The sequence below is a fragment of the Lonchura striata genome, chromosome 17 (genome assembly GCF_050655825.1).
Source record: "Lonchura striata isolate lonStrDom1 chromosome 17, ASM5065582v1, whole genome shotgun sequence".
Taxonomy (NCBI): Eukaryota; Metazoa; Chordata; class Aves; order Passeriformes; family Estrildidae; genus Lonchura; species Lonchura striata.
The window spans coordinates 13,168,101-13,183,189 of record NC_140719.1 but is presented as its reverse complement, the minus strand read 5'-3'; the positions used below and the strand labels follow the sequence as shown (position 1 = coordinate 13,183,189).

At 46.0% G+C, this 15,089-nt stretch overlaps 1 protein-coding gene across 7 annotated transcripts in view; it reads left to right on the top strand.

Moving 5' to 3' along the window:
* DENND1A (DENN domain containing 1A) overlaps positions 1-15,089 on the top strand; it is a 152,947-nt gene that overhangs the window by 133,465 nt on the left and 4,393 nt on the right. For 2 of the 7 annotated variants that reach the window (XM_085556349.1, XM_077787931.2), the window contains exons 20-22: positions 4,684-4,743; positions 9,023-9,111; positions 13,119-13,247. In XM_085556349.1, the coding sequence (XP_085412475.1) occupies positions 4,684-4,743; positions 9,023-9,111; positions 13,119-13,247 (278 nt within the window). The remainder of the gene's footprint in view (positions 1-4,683; positions 4,744-9,022; positions 9,112-13,118; positions 13,248-15,089) is intronic. The other 5 variants (XM_085556347.1, XM_021543690.3, XM_085556350.1 and 2 more) reach the window with 5 other exon arrangements.

Below are 15,089 nucleotides of genomic sequence, written 5' to 3'. Positions count from 1 at the left end.
TCCATGTTGATAATGTCCTTGAGGATTTGACAGTGAGATTTTCCAGCAGTTGCTCTTCGTTAGAATCCTGGTGGTGTTTAATAAGGCAGCCAAACTGCTGGCACCTCGGGCTCGTGTTTGTTCTCCGAGGGCTCGGGGCTGCTGCAGTAAGCACATCGACCAGGGCTGATCATTACAAGGGCGTACGCCACCATGAATAAAAATGTCACACGTTCTCCCATCTCACAGTGGTACAAAATGTCAGTCCTGTCAAACAGACATTGCAAGTAGCACTGAGCAGTCAGTACAAATTGGGAAGCTGAATATTCCCCCAGCTTTCTGATATTCTTCATCTGAAGCAGAAGAAAAGCAGTTGTTAACCTATTAGCTGTGATTTTAAACTCTGCTGAGGTAGTAGATGGATAGGCTTTAACACATGGGGATAAATATATTCCTGGGGTCTGGGATTTTTTGCAACATGTCTCTCCATCCATGTATGTTGAGGAATAGATAGAATGAAAACAAACCACAGCAAAATGAACCTCATTTTGGAAGAAGTCCTCTGGAAAAATGATTATCTCTGTGAGATTCTCTTTCAACCTCTGGCCAGTTTTACCTCTGTGAATAGTTATACAAAAGCCCTCCTTGCTGGCTTGCTGCAATCCACAAAGGGCATGCTTTGATGAGTTAAGGGAGTTTTCCTTCATGGTCCTGTCATTATGCAGCAACATCACAGAAAGCTGGAATTTTATTCTCGTCCTGGACAAATGACGTTGTGCTGTGTCAGGGCAAGGCCCACCATGCGGTGCAGAGTCCATAGGATGTGTTCCTTCCTGGCTTAGTGTAGTACCAAGAGCATCCCTGTGTGTTCACAGAGTTACCCATCTAGGATTGAGGAGTGGGTATTGTCCGTGCAAGATTCTGCTGTTACTGCTGGGTCCAGAAAAAAAATCTGGTGCAAAAAGTGAAGTACAAAGTGGTGCCAAAATATCAAAGAAATAACAAGGAATTATACAAAGTCAGCAGTGGTTGCCCAAGAGGACAAGGAGAACAGTTCTGTGTCACAGTGAGTATTTCAAAGAAACGGACTCAAAGTCCATTCTTTGTGTAGAAATGTCTTTGTTTTTTCTGACACCTTCTCAGAACAAAAAGCTGGTGTGTGTTTAGAGTAGTGAATCATGATAAATGAATCCCCTGCCCAAACAGTGGTGAGTGCTGGAGCAAATTGCCAAGGAAGGCCCAATGAGGATCAGGGTTGGGAAAGCTCTGCAGGACCAGAGCAGAGCAGGTGGAAAAGGGATCAGCAAAACCCATGCCTGATCCTGCCTTGGGTAGTTACTGTCTGCAGCATGATCCTTTGTTATCCAGGGCCTCACTGCATGGGAACAAAATGGAAACAACATGTGTGAGGCTTCTTTGAACCAGAGTGACTCTAATTGAATTAAATGTTTTGTGCTCTGTAGGCACCTGTTTGCTGCGGGAAGAGGTACCTACTGCACATTGCTCAGTGTGCAGTGGCTTTCAGGCTGTGGTCTGCAGCAGATGGGCTCTGTGCCAGGTAAATAAGATGCTGTTGACAGGCATCTCCTTTGCAAAATGTCAGGAGTCCTCAAACTGCAAAGTGTCAGATAATATCAGTTTAATGGTTCAGGGGTTGTTTCCGTTTTTTCAGAAGAACTGAGTGCATGTACAGATGGGAGGAGGTCAGCGTTGATACTCAGCAGACAGAAAGTGAGAGTGGAGCACTAAGTGGTCACTGATACCACCTTCTGTGGGTTTCACTGCTGGTTTGCATGGGACAGGGATTTTCCTGTTACTGGAGCTGGGGAGTCATCAGAAGCCTTGACAGGTCTTTAAGCACAGGTACCATTGCACATGCTACTTTGGGCATGGCCTAAGGCTCCTGAACACACTAAAAATAGATCTATATAATTCTCTTTTTTTTTTTTTTTAAATTACAGATAAAAGAAATAAAATACCATTCAGTTCTCTAGCCCAGGAGTTTATTGTTTAAGGCATGCATTTTTAGAATAGCATCAGTTATCAACCATAATAATCCACAGTGGTGTTCTCATGGTTTTGGGATTTTGGCTTCAGGCATTGCTGCATTTTTGCCAGATTTGTTCTACCTTCCCAATCTACAAATGTGGCTTGAAGAATGAGGCATCCCTTAAAACATGGAGATTATTTTTATCACAGGACCCAGCAGATTTCCATTGATGTATATCAGAGTGTAAATTAAAAATGTATGCTGTAAAGTATACACTGTTCCTGTCATCCCAGTTTGTGAGCTGTACATATGGGAGCATGTAAAAAGCAGAGTGTGCTGTGCAGGGATCTGGCAGGATAATAAAACAGCTGCCTCGTAGATTCCGTCTGCTTTCTCTACTGAATCTTTTTAGGTACCAGCCATTTTTCAGTGTTGTTATTTTCTCCCCTTTTTTTTATGGACTGAGTGTTCAGTTGAGTCCAGCATGTTCTCCCAAAGTCAGCACATCCTGTAGCCTGGTGTGTGTGAGCCTGGCTTCATCCAGGTATCTCTCTCCCTTGGCTGATTGACGTTGAAGTGCTTTCAAACCAGTCCTCAATTTAGGAAGGAAATAAGATATTCATCTAGAAGAGTGTTGCTTTGGAAGTTATTGGAAACACACTCACTGCTAATTGAGAAACACTTCTTTCTCCACATATTAACAAACCAGTTCTCATCTGGTTGTTTTTCCTTTAAGCATTTCCTTCCAATTGCACTTGTTGCTGCACATGAACTAGCACCTCTGATTTACTCACAAGGCTGTTTTGAATGCCTCTTTAAAGAAAACCTCAAAAGACATCCACAGTTATTTTGAGATAATATTCTGCTCCAAGCTGTTACATCACAGACCAAAAATTATCCTTTTGTAATGCTTTCTCTGGTACAGAACTCTAAATAGCTGTATTGTGAAAGTTCCTTGGGTATATAATAGCTATTTTATGAGCTGTGGTATCTATCATACTTAAATAATATTTTGATAGTGTAAAAGTGAATGTAAGATTTTTCTTGCTCCAGCATCTCATAGCTTAAAGTCACTTGTCTGATAATTAGGAAAGCAGTGCCAGATCCGCAGTCATAAAAATGGCTTTCTGCAAATTTCCTGTCTGGTTGCTTCAGAAGTATTTAGAACAAGACGATTAAGCAAATATCCAGAGGAAAAAGGTATGCTGGTAAACAGCTATTGGTGAGAAAGTGCTAATTTAGACATTTCTCCCCTTCACAGAAAAAGCTATAGTACATATATTTAGGACCATACCTGGAATAGCAATTTAGCAGCTTTTAGCACTGCAGCCATGTGTTGGTGGGTGCCCATTCCTCCTTACAGCCCATGTAATTAAGTTGATATTCCAACACAGCTTCACCTGCTGACCTTTAGAAACAATGTGTTTTGCTGCATTAACAAATTAACTTCAAGTCAGTGGCTCTCCGGCAAACACAGAGAGGTTGAACATTGCTTATCCCGCTGTGGTGGCAGGCAGGAGCTCCAGCGCTGGCAGTGCAGCTCTGGGGAAGCCCCCGCTCCCTGCAGGAGCCTCCCCTGCACCCTGGGCCTGCTCCTGCCTGTGTTCACAGCCCTGCTTTAAGCCAGGCTTGTCCCTGCTCGGTGCAGGGGGTGCTGCTGGCCCCGGCCGTTCTCCTGCCCTGCTCCGAGACCTGCTGAGGCTCAGCAGTGCGCTGTGTGGTGCAGCACACAAACTCCACTGCTGGGAGCACCCCAGTGCTAACAGAAACTGCAAGCAGAGTGCTGGGTTTGCCTGTTGTTACAAGCACTGAGCTCACAGTTCTGAGAGTTAACACGAAGCCTGGTTAGAAGTCCAAGAATTTCTACACCTTTAATCTTTTCCCAAAGCAGCACTTGTATATGTCTTTATTGTGGAAACACATAGAACTATTTTTTGATCAGAGATGAAAGCTTAATCATATGTGATATTTAAATCTCAGCTGGAAAAAATAATCCAGTGACAGGATAAGGATATGAAAGTATTGGCTCCTGCAAAGGAGTACTTTATTGTAATATAAATATGTAGAATATTTTTATAATGTTCATTTTCACTTACACAGAATTAAAATGACATTTGCACAAGTAGTTTTGGGTTCTAGGCCACCATGATGCCTTAAGGCCTGATTTGTTATTGTCAATTGTAATTGTTGATCACTTAGGAGTAAAATCCAGGACAGGATCTGAGCATAAGTTCACCTTCAAGTGCATGAAAAGTTTAACTGAATCGGGGGGTTTTCCATGCTCTTACAGTCTGGTTTGAGGCCTTCTCCATAAGTGTTCACAAGCACTAAAATCACTTGAGATTTTAGTGAAAGTGTTTCTGAGTATTTTTCCATTTGCAAAAATGTAACCTAATACACTTGGACTTCGAGGTCCAAGAATGCTCCCTGAACATCTCTGTTGCGTCAATCCATTTTGGCTGTCTGGTGTTGTCCCTGCTGCTCGTGCTGTGGCAGGAGCTGAGTTCAGCCTGGCATGGGTATCTGTGCTGCCAGGGCACATCGTAGGCCGTGGGGTTTATCACTGCTTTGGAAAAACAAAGTAAGAAAAATGGCATTTTGTGAGGTGAGTATGAAGGTAAATCACGTGCTGTCACATGCTCATGCTGCTTTTGCCAGGACATCAGAGGTGTTTCCATGCAGGTGACTTTAATTTAGTCTCCACTTTGCTGCAGCAGCACAGACTCCGCCCGCCGCGGCCGCCGCCCCCAAAGATCCAGCGCTCCTCCAGGCCCGTGAGTAGCTGGGGATTGTTTCACTGCCACAGCTTAACACTGCCTGAGTTACGCTCTTTGTAGCACTACTAAACCCTGGTAGTTTGGATTGTGGAACTCTGCACAGAAGCCATGTGTGAATTTTGCCATGTCCTAAACTGCCTTCTCTCTGCTGCGGCACAGCCCTGGGACCCGCGGTTCTGCTTTTCTCTGGCGAGCCCTGCAGCTCTCGGGCAGCTCTGCAGGTAACTGGGGCTGCTCTGGCCACGTCTGGTTTGACTTTTGCGGTGGTTTCTTACACACAAAGCCCTGCTAGACTGGCTGGTGGAAGTTTTTAGCCAGTGAGCTTTTGAAGACTTGCACTGAACTCAAATTTGAAAGGAAGCAGAAGTCTGAAGACATAATATTTATTCTCTGCAAGTTATGATTTTAATTAATTTGGGATGCCTAATTCTTCTCCATGTGTGAATAGACTTGAAGAAAGCGAGGTTGATCTTTGGTGGTAGAATATTTGTGGCGTGTTATGGATGACATACACTGGGTAACTCCATGGTGTAAAAGAAGGTCCAGCAGGTTGGCCAGAGGAAGGGACTCTTCCATGGAAGAACTGCACAGAAATTACTGGCAGTGCAGTTCCTGTATGTGTTAGGTAGGGAAACCTTATCTCAGCAGTTTTTCCTCAAAAACACTCACTATAGGACAGTTTTTACCTATGGACTATGCAGGATGGCATTAAAACTGGACACCCTGCTGGGTCTGCATCAGATGTTTATTTTTTTTAAAGGCACAGGCAAGAGTATCAGTTTAGGAGGGCTGTTGGTTTTTGGCACAGCATTGGAAGATATTTTTGTGTATTCAGGATTATATTCAGCTTTATGGATATAGTTCCCCCCAGATCATCTTACTTCTTGCTTCCTTACCCATACACATACATGCATAAGAACGATGCAAGTTTTCAAATCTGATCTTGCTAAAACTTGTTAAAATGTGTTTTGGATGAGCAGGTAACTGGTTAACAAGTGCAACTGAGTGTGTGTTTTAACTTTTGATCTCTGGTGCATGTTCCTGTGTGACATTTCAGCAGCATGTGTTTCTTCTCTTGCGTCTTTTTAACTCTGGGTGTTGAGCTTAATAGAGTCATTTTTATGGATTTTTCCTCTGAGGATTTCTGTTTTCTGTGTTTAAAAAATACCATTGACTATGATTATGTGTGTTGTCTTAAATACAAGGGACATGGGTGACCCTCCAAGATGTGTTTCACTAGGATTAGACTTTCCATGTACTGGGGTTCCCATAGTGCTGCCATGCCCTCGTGTTCCACATTTGGCAGGTGTAAGGGGGCATGTTGTGATTCCTCTGTACCAAAGTTGCTGAACTGTATTGTTCAAATTGAGTAATTTATTATGTGGAGGTCTTGCTAAGACTGTTTAATCTCCCAGCTGTAGGGTATTAATAGTCCTCACTATAACATGGTTGGTTCAACTGTCTTTGCTCCCAATGTGATTGAAAAAAGGTTGGAAATGTAATAATGAAAGCTCCTGTTGCATTCCTCTGGCTGTGTCAGTAAGTGGAACAGAAAGGCTTCATTCATCAAGGGGAAATTCAAGATAAATGTAAATTATTATAATCAATCCCAAAAATATGCTTGTATCAAATATACATAAATTTGTTGTTATTCAGAACTGTTATTTGGCTTTTAGTAGTTGCAACACATTTCTGTATGTGTAAATAATCCTTTTTGCAGGCTGCTTTTTCCTTCTCAGGCTTGGCAGCTCCTACAGAGGTGGGTATCAGCAAGTGGTTTATCCTGGCCTTGTACGCAAGCACTAAAGGGAGTGACCAGGTCCCTCTGCTCTTCCAGCCAGGGCCACATAATACCAGAATTCCTGAGAAATATTTTGTGCTGCAAGGAGGAATACATGGGCACTAGTGCTTGCAATATGAATAATTGCTGATAATAAAGCTAAAAACACAGACCAAAGAAAGGTTAAGGAAGCAGATCAGAGATGTGGTTTGCATTCTGCTGCTTTGGAAATAAGTGGTGGTGGTATTATGAAGGAGAGAGGGTTGTTGCTTTTAATTAATGGAGGTCTGTTTGGATTAATAGCGGTTGTTTGGAAACTTTATTCAATTAGAAAAAGTTAAAATATAATAATCATTAAGTTAATGGGGGCAGTAATAAGCACATTCAACCCTTCTGTCCTCGAAGTTTACCTTTTTTCTTTTGGCTGTGTGCTCACGTAATTGGATTTTTTTGATATTTTGCATTTGATAAGCATTTAACCTTGCCTCTGCGGCTATGTGAGACTCAAAATCCAGCAAGGAATTGATTTGATTCCTGGCTTTTCCCTGCAGTTCCCTGGGAACAATGCTCTAAATCCTGTTCAGCTTTGTCACTTTGCATCGCACTGGGCTGGGGGCCCCTGGAGCCACCCCAAACTCTCACCTCTCTCCCTCCTCGGCAGCACACCCACCCGAAAGGTGAAAGTGTTCCCAGCACGCTGACAGGCCAGCTTTACACATCAGCTCCCAGCTCCCATTTAATTAAGCAGCTTTGCTTTCTTCCTCTCTTTCCCTCTCTCCTTCGCGCTCTCCTCTGCCGTTCCTGCTGCCTGTCGCCCCCCTCTCCCGCACTCCTCTCTGCGGTCTCTCCCTGTTTTATCAGCCCTAATGAAGCAGTATTCTTCATCGATCCTGCTGATTGCCAGCCCATTCCTTTTGTTTGTTGGCACCGAGCCATTCTGCTGCGCTCTGACAGCTCAGCTCCTCTAATTAGCTCTGTTGTTCTTTTCCCCATGTTTCACCACGTTGCAAGTTCAGTTGAAGTTGCCACAAACTTAATCCTTCCATTCCTGCCATAAATTCACATTCTTAAGCTGTCTTTATTGTAGAGAGGAGCAGCCTTGTGTGGGGACTGATCTCCAAGACCTTAACATCTGACCTTTTCATAAGCCCTTTTTCCTAAGAAATAGTGGCAATACAAGTCTGGATTTCTTCATCATATCTGCTGTGCACCATTTCCTTTGAAATGAAAATTCAATGCAATAATGCTGCTGCTATATACTGGTGTATAGGGTACAAGCACTACACGCAATTTGGTGGCTTTCTCTTGGCAGGAAAATTTGAGGTTTATGTACCTGAGGAGAAAAATATAAAAAACAAAACCAAAGCAAACCTGGAAAGCCCCCCTCCCCCAACAAATTATATTTTTTTAAAACTTATATAGTCACTCCAGAGCACTCAGGCCGTAGACCATGAACAGCTCCTTTCTCTTGTGCCTCTTAAGGGAGCACAAGCTCTGGGAGGTTAGGAACTGAACTGTATTCCCAACTTTATTTGGGTGTTTGGGCATTTCTGTTGAGATTAGCATTGAGCTGAGCCAACAGATCCAACTCTTTTTCAGGTAGAGTTGTACTTTCTTAACAAATCACAGGAAGCTGGTGTGTACAGTCTGCCCTGATGCTGCAAATTCCCTCATTTGACTCGCAGGGACAAGTACAGCACAGGATTCCTCAGCAGTGTAAGCTGGCATATACACAAATTTTGAGCACAAGTGCTTATTCCTTGCCTTGAAATAAGGCTTGTTTGCTTGTGGAGATCCTGGTCAGAAATCAAGCTGAATTTCCATACATTAGAAGGTGATGGATATGTATGTGAGACTGGATTGGCGGCAGCAGCATCTTCCACAGAAAAGCTTTGGATTTTACTTACAGACAACAGAAGTCTGCCTTAATGCCAGGAGTGATAATGATAATATGGCTGGCAAGGGTTTGTATTCAGCTGCTGGAAGGAAGCAAATTTTTAAAGAAGAATGAGCTGAGTTTTTAATGTTAAAATTTATCCTAAGTACACATTTTCCAGCACAGAGGTCCTCACTGAGAGGTTGGGTTCCTGGGAGGGAGTGGCCAGAAGGGTGATGGTATCAGAGCTGAGCCCCACTGCCAGTGCAATGTTCAGAGCACACGGACATTCCCAGCTTCTCTCTCACCACTGACTGCTTGGGAAGCTCACTCTCAGGGAATCTTTCTCTGAAATTGAGCTGTACCAAACAGGACAGGGCAAATAACAACCAGTGACAAGCCTGTAGGTTTCATCTGCAAGTCGTGGGGCCGGGTGTTTATGTTTGTCCTTCAGATTCACTGATGTATCCACACCCATGTGTAACGTTGTTGTGGCACAAAAACCTAAGCCAGGCCCAGTGGAAGATCCCTGTAGGATACTGGTGGCTCTCCATGTGTTGTCTGTGCCTGCTGCTGGATCAGGGGCAGTGTTTGATGAGATGTCTGTGTGCATGTCACAGGTTCGCCCCCCAAGACCTCATGTGGTTAAGAGGCCCAAGAGCAACATTGGTGTGGAGGGCCGGAGGACCTCAGTTCCCAGCCCAGAACAGTAAGTACTGTGCTGCTCTGCTTCTCTCTGCTTGCATCAGTGTGTTCAGAACTGGGACTCACCAAAGGGGACATTAAAAAATACTAGAGATCAAAGTTGGCTTTTAACTAAGAAAAGATTTTTTTCTTTTTAAATTTTGGAACATTGTAGGGAAAGCGTGAAAAATCAAGTTACCAAAGTTTGCTTATGGAGAAATTGTGGTTTGCCAAGTTACACATACTGTGGTCAGCCTCTTCAGTAAAAGTTTTCAGGTTGTGGAGATTTGTTAATTTTTTTGTTGTTCTGTTTTGCACTTTTCTTTGGAGGAAGTTGTCAGTTCCAGCCCTGCAGATGCAGTGTTTTTGGCAGGCTGTAGCTGGAGGGTGCAGAACTGTTTATTTGACAGTGATGGCAGAAGGGGCTGTGTCTGACTCTAGGGTGCATTAACAGGATGGTGATGTCTGTGTGAGCTGTGTGGTGAGGGCTTGCAGGGCTTCACTTTGCAGAGTATGAGCAAACTTATCCCTCCTTTAGCTGTGCCAGTGAAGGGGGAATGTTCTAAATCATCTGTGCTGCTGCAGCCCCCTGCTCCTGCACAAAAGGTGTTGGTGTCCAGTGTCTCACTTGTGCATACCAGTACAGGCATCTTCTATTGCCTCAGGGAGGCTTTTTCAGGCACTAATGTCACTTTTCCAGGGATTTTTGCAAAGACAACAAGGGGTGTGTGTTACAGATTCCTGACAGTGCCAGAGTGGAGTTAGCAATGGCCCCTCGGGGTGACCCTGACTAGGGAATGGATGTTCTGAGCTGTAGGTGTATTGAACTCTGGATGTTCTGAACTTGCCAGCACAGCTCAAACATGGAGGGACATCAGTGGGCATCGGTGCATGGATACCTCCTTCCAGCCACACCAGGGTAGGGGCATACTCTGGCTTTGGCCTAAACTGAATGGTGATTTCTCCCTTGTACAGAAGTATTTGTCCATTTTATAGTGGAATTTGATTGCCCTCTTGTGGAGCAGATGCAGTTCCTGCAAAGGGCCATGCTGGCCCTGCACAGAGGTTGTGGGGATTTTTAAACTAAAAGCATTTTCTTAATATTTAATCTGATGAATCACTGCATTTAGGTGGAGAATAATTGAATCAATTTAACATTTATGTGTGTTCTGTGGAGGATTCTGCATGTTTGGGTTCAAAAGCTGTTGACATCCCAATATTGCTCTCTGCTAAGGTATATCTTCAATTCCTGCCACTATCAGTCAGCAGATAAACATGAATGGTAAACATTGTATGAATGCTGGAAATATATTGTATTTTAATTATTTTATTTGGGTCTAATTTATTTCTGCTAGTTTTAGTGAGTCTTTACAGCTCAGCTGCTTTCACAAAATACAGAATTTTTATGTTTCCCACAAACTTTCTTTTTTATGTCCCAGTAAGAAGTAATCTTTGTATGAGTGTTCTGAAATGGAAACAAGAGAAGTGTTATCTCTAAAAAACTCACACTCTTTTCTCTCTCTTGGATGACACTAGAATCAGTGAAAACACCATAAAATGTATTTTCCCTTGTTTTACCTGATAGCACTGACGGTTAGGGAATTTATGTCTTTAGTTACATGAGTTAATTCTCTTTATGTGTGCAAAAGAAACACATTGATTTGGGGATGTCTGTGCTCAGTTTTTAATCGGTTAAAGTGCAGGGGATCAGGAGCAGTGACTGCAGATGATGGCTCCTGTTAAAGCAGTGTGCTCACAGGAGCTGGGGCAGCAGAGGAGCCCAGCCCTGCATGCCTGGCACTGGGAGAGCCCCAGCAGGCACTGCCCGGCTTTGGGATGGGCTCGGTGGGGCAGTGTGGGATGGCACCGGCTGGTGGGCAGTGCCAGGGGAGCCGGGCTCTCAGGGCCCCGCACAGCGCCTGGCGCTGGTGAAGGGTTTCCAGGGAGCTCTGGCACGAGCTGCAGGAAGGAGTTCAGCGTGCCCCTGTGCTGTGCTCACAGTTGCCAGGTAATGCCCTCAGTCCCAAGGCTCCTATCTCAGAATGGCAAGAAAAAGGCCCTGCATCCAAATCCCTCATTCTCTGCATTTCACTGGCTAAGAGGGAAAAATTCTTTAATTCCCTAGAGCTCTTGTGTAGCTGTTCTTTAAAAAACTATGTCAATAAAAAATATTTTTTCCTCAAATCTGCAGAGCCCTTTTTAGGAGAATAATGACAATTCCACACCCCTTTGTACCATAATCTCAATATTCAGGAAAAAGCAATACCATAATCAAGTAAACAAAATTAGTTTTCTTATAAGCAGAACATCCTTTAAAATTATTACAGATTTCTCCTTACTAATTCCCATATCCTGCACTCCCATTTTCTATATATTTTTTTTTCTATCTCAAGTACATTTAGGTGTCAATTAAATTTGAAATATCTACATTTGTCAGCATTTCATTTTTGGCCAGCGTGATGTGCTGCTGATTTGTCCATGCATCCTGACACATGAAAAAAGCTCCCGAGATGCAGATCTTCCTCATTAAAACGGAGCCCCCGCTCCGTGCTGCTGCCGGCGCCGTGGAGCGCGTCCCGTCCGCACGGCACCGGGGCTGACACGGGATTTACCGGAGCGGCTGGCAGCCCTGGCAGCCCCAGGGCTGGCACGGGATTTACCGGAGCGGCTGGCAGTGCCGGCAGCCCCAGGGCTGGCACGGGCACAGGCTCGGGGCAGCACCAGGGCTGACACAGGATTTACCGGAGCGGCTGGCAGCACTGGGGCTGGCACGGGCACAGGCTCGGGGCAGCACCAGGGCTGACACGGGATATACCGGAGCGGCTGGCAGCACTGGCAGCCCCGGGGCTGGCACGGGCACAGGCTCGGGGCAGCAACAGGGCTGACACGGGATATACCGGAGCGGCTGGCAGCACTGGCAGCCCCGGGGCTGGCACAGGCACAGGCTCGGGGCAGCACCAGGGCTGACACGGGATATACCGGAGCGGCTGGCAGCACTGGCAGCCCCGGGGCTGGCACGGGCACAGGCTCGGGGCAGCAACAGGGCTGACACAGGATTTACCGGAGCGGCTGGCAGCACTGGGGCTGGCACGGGCACAGGCTCGGGGCAGCAACAGGGCTGACACGGGATTTACCGGAGCGGCTGGCAGCCCTGGGGCTGGCACGGGCACAGGCTCGGGGCAGCAACAGGGCTGACACGGGATATACCGGAGCGGCTCGCAGCCCCGGGGGCTGCAGTGGCCCCACCTGTCTCCCCATGATACCTGTTACAGAAGGAGAGGGGAAAGAAAGCAGAGCACTGGCTTTAACTGGAACCATGCAGACTGTGATTTACCACCACTGGCCAGAGCCCTGCCACCTGTTAGAGACTTTTTTTTAATTACTTCTAACTTGACTGTGAGTAAAAATTCATTGGCAGTGGCAGGTTGGGCCCTCTTGGGCTGTTAGTTGCAGCATCCAACTTCTCTTTTCCTGCCCTAATGTTTAAGAACTGATTCTCAGTTAACTGCTGAGGAAAGGAACATATACACTTTATGTGACAAACTGCATTTCATACCAGTCTTTGTTCAGCTTAGGTTTTATTCTAGACTGAAGCAGTTTTAAATGTGAAAAATAGATACAAGTAGGAACGGGTGCCCTGGAGTCAGCTCCTCTTGTGCATCAGACTAAATGTCTGTAAAGCAGAGAGGGAGATCTGATGTTTGTCAGAGCTCAGAGGGCCTGAGGAGCAGAGCTGTCTGCAGAACAGAGAGGTGCCCAGCTCTGTAGGGAATGTGGTGGGGAAAGGGGGTTTCTGTATTGTCCTCTGCACTGTGGGGTGGCCGTGGTCCCTTCCCTTGGGCACCCCACGGTGCCCTGCCCCTGAGGGGCTGTGTTCTGTGCCTGGGCAGCAGAGCTCAGCATTCCCAGCCGAGCTCCCTGCTGTGCAGTCACTCAGGGTCAGGATGATCTGGGTCTCTGGAGCCCCTGGTTTCTCCCCTCAGGAGCTGTCACTGTGACTCGGTAACTTCCTTTTCTCTTCCTGTTCCCCAGCCTCGTAAAGCCCATGCGACACTATACAGTCTTCCTCTCTGAGGACTCCTCTGATGATGAATTTCAGCAGGAAGAGGATCCTGTCTCTGGCTTCTCTGAAAACTTTTTCTTCTCTGCTCCTTTTGAATGGTCTATCCTTTACTCTGTGTTCATGCCAGTTTCAAAGAGTGGGGTTTGCGTTGCTCAGGGCATGTGCTCCTGGACTGGGATTTTGGAAATGCTCCTGGGGTCTCTGTACAGTGCTTGATGAATGACCAACATTTCTCCTGCTTGTTTGTCTTGATGTTGAGCAGCATGAAAAAGCATCCTCCTGCATGAAACACTGCAGCACCACACAGCTTATGGACTTCCATCGACTGGAGCTCTGTGGGATGTCACCCTTCCATTTGTCCTTTGTTCCAACATGCTGCTTGTTCTCCTGTCCAATGTCCTTTCACCATTCATTCTTGTGTGGTGTTACTGTGCTTTTGGGTTGTCCTGTGAGCCTTGTTCTAGTGCACTTAGCAGCCTTTTGCTGTGTCACCTGTTTGATCCCAGCCTGTCTGGTCTGTCAGGGAGCACATCCCTGCAGGTGTCCTGTGAGGGCATTGAGTACAATCTGACAATTATACAAGAAGCAGGAAGTTTGTTTGGTCTATTTGTATCCAGCTTTTGAATTTGTAACTTGTACCTTCCGGAGCCTCTGGAACTCTGTCTTGAAAGATGGGGTGTTGGGCAGCTGGGCCAGAACTGCTCATTGGTGCTGTGGCTGGAGGGCTGTGTCCCTGCCCTCGGTGCCTGTGGTAAGGGAAGGAGCACAGCCTGCCCAGGGTGCCCGTGTGAGGTGAGGGGAGCCCTGCCAGCTGTGGGCTCAGCTACACTGAATCCCTCTTCCTGCCTATTTGAATATCCCAATCCCAGCAGGCAGCTCTGAGCTGAGCCCTCACTGAATGTCAGCAGAGGATTTGTTATTTCCTAACCTCGCCTGCCTGAGGATTTCTAGAGGATGAAAGGTAGATAAATTGCATGGAGTTGCACTCATTCTTTTAACAATGCAGCCACTGATTTGAGCAGAACCTGTAGGAAGAGGGGCCAGGGTACTGTGAGCTGCTGCTTCAGAAATCCACATGATGCCACATCCAGGCAGTTCAGGGCTGGGAGATGGATGATGCCCAGTCACAACTGAGCAGCTGAAGCCTGGCAGCCACAGCTGGGTAAGACCAGGCTGGAGAAGGAGGCTGCCAGTGGGACAGAGAAGTCTGCAGTTGCTAAAATCCATTGTGCACTGCAGACACAGGTTCAGAGGCTGACAGGGAAGAGATCTGACTACAGCAGGTGGGATGGGGAGGATCAGTAGGAAAGGGCCAGAAAATGTTCCCATGCTCATGTTTAGGGTGGAGGAGACCAGTTTAGTTTTCAGATATCCCTTGGGGGATTGCAGTGTGACCCACAGTGATGTGAGACTGAAGCCACGGAGGTTTGTGAGCTCCCTGCCCTGAGGCCATGTGCTGTCACTGTCTGCCCTGTACCTGCAGTGTCCCTGTCCTGCTGTGGGCTCAGTGCCTGCTCTGTGTGTGCTGGGGAGGGAAGCAAGCTGGGCTCTCTGAATTTGCATGATATAGATGTATTATGATAAAATATGGAAAGGGGAGAAGGGTTCTTCCATAGGATGTGTTTTTGCAGGTCTCACAAATATTTTCTTTTAATTGAAAGCTTGTTTAAATGCCACAATACAACTGGCTGCCAGTCAAGTGCCAATCCCCACAGCCATGTCTGGCACTTGTTATTAATTGGATGCACATCATGCTGCTGTTCTCTGTACACACACCAAAATGCAAATGTGCTGGTTCCATTTTCTGCTGAGGTATGTGCAAGAGAAGCATCCTGCTAACTCAGCCTTGGCTGGTAATGTAAAGGAGGTGTCTCCATAATGGATTGTGGTGTTTCTTGATAAGATGACACCAATGAAATCATTGGAACCTGCACAGTGTT